The 10,423-nt window shown below is 39.3% G+C and overlaps 1 protein-coding gene across 1 annotated transcript; it reads left to right on the top strand.

Annotated features, from left to right (window-relative positions):
* Positions 1-1,541: 1,541 nt before the first annotated feature.
* dtex3lb.1 (deltex E3 ubiquitin ligase 3L b, tandem duplicate 1) lies at positions 1,542-8,335 on the top strand. Its single transcript, XM_051913548.1, has 7 exons — positions 1,542-1,688; positions 1,968-2,047; positions 2,242-2,329; positions 3,416-3,529; positions 5,596-5,824; positions 5,944-6,104; positions 6,832-8,335. Exons 2-7 carry the CDS (start codon positions 2,010-2,012, stop codon positions 7,864-7,866), a joined length of 1,665 nt encoding a protein of 554 aa, XP_051769508.1. The 5' UTR covers positions 1,542-1,688; positions 1,968-2,009; the 3' UTR covers positions 7,867-8,335.
* The last annotated feature ends 2,088 nt before the right edge of the window (positions 8,336-10,423 follow it).

Genomic DNA, 10,423 nt, shown 5'->3' with positions numbered 1-10,423 from the left:
TCAGCTCTTCTGCATTGTTGGGTCTGGCATATCGCATCTTCCTCTTCACAATACCCCATAGATTTTCTATGGGGTTAAGGTCAGGCGAGTTTGCTGGCCAATTAAGAACAGGGATACCATGGTCCTTAAACCAGGTACTGGTAGCTTTGGCACTGTGTGCAGGTGCCAAGTCCTGTTGGAAATCTGCATCTCCATAAAGTTGGTCAGCAGCAGGAAGCATGAAGGGCTCTAAAACTTCCTGGTATACGGCTGCGTTGACCTTGGACCTCAGAAAACACAGTGGACCAACACCAGCAGATGACATGGCACCCCAAACCATTACTGACTGTGGAAACTTTACACTGGACCTCAAGCAACGTGGATTGTGTGCCTCTCCTCTCTTCCTCCAGACTCTGGGACCCTGATTTCCAAAGGAAATGCAAAATTTACTTTCATCAGAGAACATAACTTTGGACCACTCAGCAGCAGTCCAGTCCTTTTTGTCTTTAGCCCAGGCGAGACGCTTCTGACGCTGTCTGTTGTTCAAGAGTGGCTTGACACAAGGAATGCGACAGCTGAAACCCATGTCTTGCATATGTGTGTGCCTAGTGGTTCTTGAAGCACTGACTCCAGCTGCAGTGCACTCTTTGTGAATCTCCCCCACATTTTTAAATGGGTTTTGTTTCACATTCCTCTCCAGGGTGCGGTTATCCCTATTGCTTGTACACTTTTTTCTACCACATCTTTTCCTTCCCTTCTCCTCTCTATTAATGTGCTTGGACACAGAGCTCTGTGAACAGCCAGCCTCTTTTGCAATGACCTTTTGTGTCTTGCCCTCCTTGTGCAAGGTGTCAATGGTCGTCTTTTGGACAACTGTCAAGTCAGCAGTCTTCCCCATGATTGTGTAGCCTACAGAACTAGACTGAGAGACCATTTAAAGGCCTTTGCAGGTGTTTTGAGTTAATTAGCTGATTAGAGTGTGGCACCAGGTGTCTTCAATATTGAACCTTTTCACAATATTCTAATTTTCTGAGATACTGAATTTGGGATTTTCCTTAGTTGTCAGTTATAATCATCAAAATTAAAAGAAATAAACATTTGAAATATATCAGTCTGTGTGTAATGAATAAATATATAATATACAAGTTTCACTTTTTGAATGGAATTAGTGAAATAAATCAACTTTTTGATGATATTCTAATTATATGACCAGCACCTCTAACATCATACTTATAGTTTACTATTTATATATTATTTTTGCACTTTCAGTATACTACTATGTTCCAATTTAGATATTATTTTTTTATACTTGAAATATAGGCTACCTTTAAATGTACTTTAATTTAATAAACATTTTATTACAGCTTCATGCATCCTTTTTTATCAACACTTGAATGTGGGTAGCCTAAGTTTCATAAAGAAAGGCAAAATTTTAAACAAAAAGTTGAGAAAATTGCATTTTCAGAACGATGATGCAGATGGAGTAGATCGAGTCCATATTGGGGTTCTTTGAGACATCCATGTCTCGGGACACATCGACGTTATAATCCGTCCCTACAAATTTATTACATGCACTGCATTCACTCCTTCCTTTTTTAATACAAATACTGGATTGTTTTCCCAAACTTGCCAGCTTTCGCTTTCGCTTCAAACACCATTCGATCGGGTTGAAGATTTGCAGCTCAGTTTCACACAGCTCACGGTTTTCGGTAGGTACAAGATTAAAAGACAATTCTGTTATTTTAATTGTTTAATAATGGCGTCAGTACTATTGTCGACAGTGACCTAAGTATTATCTCGAACTGATATTCTCGAACTGCGCTGTTAATGTAGACTAATAACAATAATGACCTTCACTTCGATCATCGACAACCGTCTGCAGTCTAAAGAATATAAAGCTACATGCATAATGTGTGAAGACAGAAATCAAGACGCTTCAAATTTAAATTAAATGTTTGAACGTGTTTTTTTTTTTTTTCCCCCCACAGTTCTGTAGACATTATATGAAACGAAAATGAAAGTAGGCCTAAATGCGTTTCACTGTTATTGATATTGGCAGAAATGCAAGGTATGTAATTCATCATTTTAGTGTTAATTTTAGGGCATCTGTCTGAAGTTCATAACTTTCTCTTTGGCGTTAACTAAGATGTCAATATTTCCTACATTGTCCTGTACATATTAGCAATATCAGCAAGTTAGTCTTTGAAGCATTTTCTTTTTTTATTATTAATTTGTTTACTCGTTTCCTATTATTTACTGGAGGCTAAGTTTTCATTCAGTTGCTGACTGGAGAATCTCTTACACTGATGTCATTACAGGAACAGACAGTCGAATGGAGATTTACGAATATGTGAGTTATTTTAGCATTTATTTATGAATCACACACACGCATGTTTCCATGTTTTATGGGCACATTCCATACACATAATGATTTTTATACTGTACTGTACAAACTGTATCGATCCCCTAACCCTATCCATCACAGAACACTTTCTGCATTTTTAAATGTTCAAAAAACAACATTCAATATGATTAAAAAAATAAAGATAAATGTGTTTATTTGAACCTGGGAAAACTATAGAAACTGTACAAATTGGGGTCTAAAAGTTGGAGATTATATTGAAAAATGTGATAACCTAAAATGAATAAGAAATACTGCTTTATACATTTATGCATTATACAAAAGGTCAGATTTCCTTGCTACCACTGATGTTCAAAAGATGCTCTGGAAGATTCTCAAATCATGCTGAATAACATGGATCAACTATAGTGACTCCATAGGTTTGCTTTGTGTTGTTATTTTTAGTCTTAAATGCTTACACTAAACATAATTGATTTCTCCTGGCATCTCTACTACAATATAGTGTTTAAAGTCTTAAACTAACAGTTGAAGTTTTCTTTCTCTTTTATAAAATGTAATTGCTCTGTTTTTATGATTAAAGACAAACCCTGCGGTGTAAAGACGCCCTTTGACTGATGAGCACATGACTCTAGTCTAGATAAATGTCATAAACTAGGTCATTTCACTAAAGCCACAACCTACAATGATCATACAGGCAGTGGAACAGGCAGAACAATTAACAAATAATCCTGTGGCTTTATTATTTTTTTCTGGAGCTGTGGAAAGTGTACAACAGAAGGGTTTTGCAAGCTTATGAAGTTATTACATCAACATTTCAATTACACAATCAGATCATGTAAACATTTTTTCCACCACAAGCAAGTTGTCAAGTGTATGTCTTGTTTATTTTGGTTCTCAGGTTGAAGAAACTCCTTTATAGATGGTCAAGTACTCCAGCTAAACAAAACATTTAACAAAAATGTCTTATCCAGACATACGGAGTTGAAATATATAAAGGGTTGTATGTTTTTAAATGTATTACTGAAATTATTTTTTAAACAGTGTTTTAAGATGGTGTCTTTTTCTGAATATTAGGACTTATATACAGCAGGAGCTGAAGGTCAAGACTCTAGAACAACTCTGATTGACATGATGCATCTAAACTTCACAACGGATCGAACACACAGATCAGACTTAAAGTTAGAAGAGGTATTGACTAAAGAGTAAAACTGAGTACCATTAACCAACCAGAATACTTCTATATGAATGTATGATTAAATGCCAAAGCATAATGTATCAAATAAAAAGTAATTTTTTATAGAATATATGTAACCACCTGCTTATCATAAAACTTTTTTACTGATAAATATTATTTTTCAAAAAATATTTTTCACAGTTTTGCTAATAACACCAGTTTGGAGTTCTTACTCAGCCGGTCATTCTCACTTTTAGTTTTTAAGAGCTGATGATGGACAATCATGTCTGATTTTTCTTTATTATTGCAGCCATTTGTCAAATTACAAATACAAATTACATTAAACAAATAAACTACTCTAATAATACAAACAATATAAAATATGAAAACATTCAGTACTAATTCTCAGGTGTAGTTTATGGTCTGCACTTGCTACTCTTCTACATAAAATAGTTCCCTTTCAGTCGGTCACGTTTGACGTACGTCAGTAATGACCAACGAATTGGGATATCGCCAGAGAGCCCTATCAGCTTCGAGTGAAACTAAACAAGCCAATGGAATTGGCGTGCGATATTTGCATAATGCGCACCGCCCCCGCGAGGTGGGTATAAATACGGAAGCAGATGTAATCACATTCTGTCTTTCGCTTCGGAGCCAACCTGTGTGTTCCTGCTATTAGACTGAGAGTGACTTCTCAAGCCTTTGAAGAGCCGTTGTTTGCAGTGCTGGTGTTAAGGCACCCTACAGCGAAGCTGCAAGCCGCATCCCAAACCTTCTTGGCTGGACGATTGGTTTCTCCTTCTTTCTTTCCAGAAGTGCATGACCAAGTCGTGGAGAACGCCCTATAGCATTCATGCCAGGCCTGGTTCCTCTTCCGCCTTCACCACTCTGGATGGCGGGGAGGCTAAGGGGTACGCTGGGATCCCCCCAGTCGAGCGATCCGTTGCGATGCAACTGTGTCCAACGGCAGCTGGCTGGCGCGGTGAACCGCGTCTCCCATCCCGGGCCTGTAAATTCTCGTCGAGCTTGACAGAGAAAGCTTACAGAGCCTGCGGACAGGCCGCCTCTGCCTTGCATGCCATGGCCCTGCTACAGGTCTATCAGGCCAAAGCGCTCATGGACATGCCCCAGGGTGGTGTTGACCAACAGCTGCTGGGGGAGCTGCGCGCCGCCACCGACCTCGCCCTCCGGGCGACTAAGGTGACGGCTCACTCTGTTGGTCAGGCGATGGCTACACTTGTAGTCCAGCAGCGCCACCTGTGGCTGACCTTGAGGGACCGATAATTATCGGTTCCTGGACTTCCCCTAACTCAGGTCGGCCTATTTGGCGACGCGGTCGAGAGCTTCGCCCAGCAGTTCTAGGCTGCACAGAAGCAGACTGAGGCCATCAAGCAAATCTTGCCCTGGCGGTCCGCTGCTGCCTCCACCCCACCGCCCGCCTGCGTCGTCCTCCGCCCCCGCTAATTCTGCAAAGCAGCAGCCTCCACCCACCAGACAGCAGGGAGCCGGTCGCGGACGCAGCGCCCAGCCCGCTCAGACCCCAGCCAAGCCAGGTGGCAAGAGAACAAGGAAGTGGTCCTAAGACGGGCGACCGGAAGGAGAGGATGTCAGCTCTTTGGGAGACGATGCCCGCATCTCTCCCTCCCCCGGAGGAGGGCCGGGGGGAATTTGTGTGGCTCTCTGGAGTCTAGCGGTACCCACCTTCTGTGGATGGGGCCCCAACTGCATTGGCATATCAATTGCCTTGAGTTGCTAGCAGTACGTCTTGCACTGGGCCGACAAGCATGTACTGGTCCGCTCGGACAGCACTGCGACCGTTTAGTACATTAACAAAAAAAACAGAGTGCGATTGCGATCGCACGCCAATTCCATTGGCTTGTTTAGTTTCACTCGAAGCTGATAGGGCTGTCTGGTGATATCCCAATTCGTCGGTCACTACTGACGTACATCTCCGTTCCCTCCTTCAGGGAACGAGGGTTACATACATAACCGAGGCGTTTTTTGTAAACATTACTCTGGTCAGTACTAAGTTGGGTATTTTATTCAGCATCTGCATTTATAACTATTTTCCCATCAACAGGACATCTATACAGCTAGAGATGAAAGTCCACAACCTTCAGCACCACTGGATATTGCCAAATTTATAATCAAAGTGGATGGGAGAGAACCATTTCCAGACAGATGGAGAGCAACATTACAGAAAGCCCTTCAGAGCTGTTTGTCCAGACTGGAAGGAAAAGCATCTGTCCATCGCCTTAAACTCATGGATGATCCATCCTGTGCAGAGGTGCAGATAACACCATCAACAGGTGATATGATGATTTCTGATAATTCACTTTAATACCTTTTTCAACTTAAATCTTGTGGATGCTAGTTTCTGAATGAACCAGCATTTTTGCCTGAATAATGTACTCTTTTTTTTCTGCAGCTCTAGAAGTGTTAAAAAAGCACACACCTATATCTTTAAAGTTTAAAGATAAGGAAGGTAAATTTAAGGAAGTGGCTGCACGGATTTGTCTGGATGAAGCACGTTCTGTGACTGTTCCACAAAAGTCCATGCTAAAGGAGAACAGAGCTCCATCAACAAAGGTATTGTGTTTACTTTGTGTACAATTATCTCATCAGTTATTGATGTCTTTTTTGAGATTTTCATTGCTGAGAGAAGAAAGCTGTTTAATTTGTTTTTTTCTGGGCAAAAATTAAATATACATTTTTACCATGATTTACAGAAGACATTCACTAAAATGTCATTCAGTGTAACAATCTTGTCAGGGATATTTACAACAAAAAAAATCTATTTATGCCATATTAAAGTCTAATTACTTTTACCCTAAATGCTAATTACTTGTAATTTTACATGTTTAAACTTTGCCACTATCCTAGGTTTTGCCCATTTGTCAGTAAGAATTTTTTACTCATTTTAAATGCAATAAAATTTAGTATGCTCACTTGTTCTTTTATATATTTTAATACGTACAGGTCAGAATAAGTATGTTGTTTCAATTTTTACATAAATATAAGTGTTACACTAAATGACAATGGAACATTATTTCACCCATATTTTGACATTTTATTCTTCCCAAACTTATTTGAAACTTTAAAATTAGACGTTATACTTGCATTTAATGTGCTTTCTATGTATTTAAAATCATGTTGTAAATTTCTATTGATGCGGACATCTAAATTTCTTTGACCCATAATTATAATTAAATGACATTATAATTTGTAGCAATAATTTGGTATTATAATTATTCAAGTATTTCCATTTCACTGTGTGTATCAAACCCTTAAATCAAATATCATCATATGTTTTTAGGTGATCGGCTCTGTGCATAATATTGAGGACGCCACTGCATCTATTAGAGCTCCAAATGAAGCTGAGACCAGTAACACTGATAAAATGACGCCTGAGACATCAGCTGGATTCACCCTCCCTCTCTATCAGTTCTGGTACATTCATCACGCTTACAGAAAGGAGTTAGAACAATTTGAGAAACAGCATGGAGTCTCTATTTGTGCAGAAGTGTCCGTCTCAATCAAACATATGCAGAGATCAAGCCCTGATTCTGTGTCTAAAACCACTGCAGACTTTCAGACACTTGTTCAGAGATGTACGGATAGTTTTAGTGATGCTGTCATTAGTCATAATCACATGGATTCAGATATTGTGAAGCAGGCCCTTCGTCACATCCAGTCAGAGGAGACAAAGATGATGTTCACCATGTCTGCCAGTAACTGCCTGTTCTTTGGACCGAATAAATTTACAGACATAATTAAGAGAGAGGTAGAAGAAACGAGAGTGGAAGGCCAATTCAATGACAAGTCTTTATTGGACATGGACACAAAGGATCTTCCAATTCAACTTGAGATGGACAAGGTTCATTGGGATCTAATGAAACTTTCCTATAAGGAGAAATTATCACAGCTTGAAACAAAGTATGGAGTGTCATTTCATGAAGAAAAACAGCAGAAAAAATTAACCATTAAAGTTGAAGCTCAGTCCAAAGGAGTTCAACATATTAATCTTGAAAGTCATGCCATCAGAGCTTTAACACAACTCTACCAGAAACTTGCATCAGCCGCTGTCACCTGTGAACTCAGAAACCCTACAGACGAAACTCTTGTGGCCTCAACAGTACAGAAGCTTCAGCAGCAGCATCATCGTGTTGTTGCAGCAGATGTATTCAGTCCATGGAGGCTTGTTGGACTGCCAGAGCACCTCGGTCCTGCCATTGCTGAAATTGAGAAGATGTTTCAGAAGAGTGTGTTTCATGACAAGATGAAGAAATTGATCGGTTACTCAGGGGATATTCCTCACGCAAGAGGAATCAAATGGAATCAGGTGAAATAAGCCCAGGAGGTGAAAAATGAACAACAAAGAAAATCTCAGATCATCTTAGATGTGTGCTTAACTTTTAGTCATTGAGTTATTTGTATGATTTATGACTTCTGATCGTTGATTTACATATTTCTGTGAACTGTGTATTCATTCTTGACTTGAGTTTAGAACAGAGATCTCCACTGTGCCTCAACAAGAATAGATGATATTCCTGTAATATTAAAAGGCTGAAAAACTGTGATTAATGCAGCACAAATAATCATGTTATACATGTTTTTTTTTATTTTTATTTTTTTTATTTTCTACTCTTCGTTCTTTATGCTCATCATTGGAAGACACTTAGTTAAAGGAAAGGTAAAAAAAGTCTTGCATTTATTCTGTTATTCTGTCAACCATTTTTAGCTTTAAAAGATTACAATAAATGTAAATGTTCTTGTAACCAAAGCCTTTTTGATGTAATAAATCGATATGTTAGAGCTTATTTATCTTGGCCATAATTTCCACTCATCTTTAGCACATGCATGGGTTAAATTTATGTACATGTATGTGTCATCGCTGAATTAAGTGTCATTAAAGAGTTCACTGTCAAGGCTTAGTTGGAAGGAGGTATCATAATCATCAGTCACCAGTCCAGTCACCTCAGCACAATCTTCAGTCATCAGTCAAGTCACTTCACCATCACCAGTCCCCTCCACACTACATTTCCCATAATCCCTCCTGGCTCACACCTGCATACATGTCACAATCATTCACACCTGCCATCATTCTCCCTCATCAGCTCCACTCCATTTAAGCAAACACCAGTTCAATCTGTCTGGTTTTGTTGTTCCATACTTAATCTCAACCTGATCGCTTACCTGTGGAATACTTATATGTGCATCGAACTGTCTTGTCCTTTGTCTTCTTCAGTCTTAAGTCATTCAGCTACTTCCAGTGTTGCCAGCTGCTTTCAGTTGAAAGTAGCTAAATCTGATCGCTAAATGTCACTCAATGATGTCATAATGGATTTATATAAATATACTATAAATATAGGTCAGTGAGTGAGATAAGAATCTAGATAAGGTTTATCCAAGAAGTTGCTAGATTTTTTGCTAGGCTTTTGAAAAAAGTCTTAAAAGGGGTGAACTAAATCTAGTGACAAAATTGCTAAACTGGCAACACTGGCCACTTCCCCACTCAGCCTGCAAACAGATAAGACTTATCACTCTTATGCCAGTGTCACCATAATGATCTGCAACCCAGAGATTCACCTGCTAACTTTTTGTGTTGTTCAGTAAACTCTGTCCAGACGTTACCGGTGTTTGCATTCTTTTGTTCTGTGACAGGAGTAAAGTAGAGGCGAGGATCTAGTCATGAACAGTGCTTTATTAAACCTAACAAAACACTAAATCACTCTGGAAAATTAGGAAACATGAACAGGAATGCAAACCAATGGCATAAATATGAGAATATACAAAGAACTGAACCAAATGGGAATATATTAACTCAGGAAAAAAAAAAGACATCCTCTCACTTTCAACTGTTTTTTTTTTTTTTTTTTTTTTTTTTTAACCATCAAATTTCTTAACACGTAAATATTTGTATGAACATAAAAAGATTCAACAACTAAGACAAACTGAACAAATTTCACTGACATTTGTTGAACAGGAATGGAATAATGAGTCCCTGAACAGGGAGGTTTAGTATCAACAGTAGCAGTCAGTATGTGGTGTTTCCAGCAGCTGCTTCAAGTCTTACAGTTCATCTTGTCCTCATGGACTGCAGCAGATTTTCCAGTTCTTGCTGTGAGATGTTACTCCACTCTTCCAGAAAGGGCCTTGCAAGTTCTCAAACACATGTTGCCACTGCAGGGATGATCAGCTGCGCTTCCTTTCTCCCTGTAGCACTGACTTGCATTACGGACATTGTAGTTTATTGCTCTGTTCACATCTGCAGTCATCATGTCTCCTGCAGCAGGATGATGGCATGTGATCAGGGACCCTGCCCTGGGCATCTTTCTCCTGGTGTTTTTCAGAGTCATTAGAAATAGCTCTTTAGTATCTTAAATGAAAATGATCCCATGATTTACTCACCCTCAAGCTATCCTAGGTGCATATGACTATCTTCTGTCAGACGAACACAAACAGAGATATATTTAAAAATATCCTTGCTCTCCAAAGATTCACAGTATAATGGTAGTGAATGGGGGGGGGGGGGGGGGGGGGGTGTTTTCAAGCCCAAAGTAAATGCATCCATCCATCATAAAAATAATCCATATGACTCCAGAGGGTTAATAAAGGCATTTTATAGGTGGGATGTAGGAGTATCGTAAGCTTAGACACCTCTCGCGGTTTAAACAAATAGGGCTGTGCAAAAAACTAAAGCTTCTTTTCTCTTATATTGAAATCGACATTTCTCTTTAAAACGTCTCGTTTTATACTTCTAATTTGTGACCGGTGTTTTGTTTTGCTCTATGCTCTGCACTTTTGTGTTCATCATTGCGTCATGCATCGGGTCAAAGGCCACTCTTCTGCCGCAAATCGATGCGTACAAGTAGTTATATTACTTTATAAAGCTTTGAATATGGATA

The sequence above is a fragment of the Ctenopharyngodon idella genome, chromosome 11 (assembly GCF_019924925.1).
Source record: "Ctenopharyngodon idella isolate HZGC_01 chromosome 11, HZGC01, whole genome shotgun sequence".
Lineage (NCBI taxonomy): Eukaryota > Metazoa > Chordata > Actinopteri > Cypriniformes > Xenocyprididae > Ctenopharyngodon > Ctenopharyngodon idella.
This window is presented reverse-complemented; position numbering and strand designations above follow the sequence as displayed.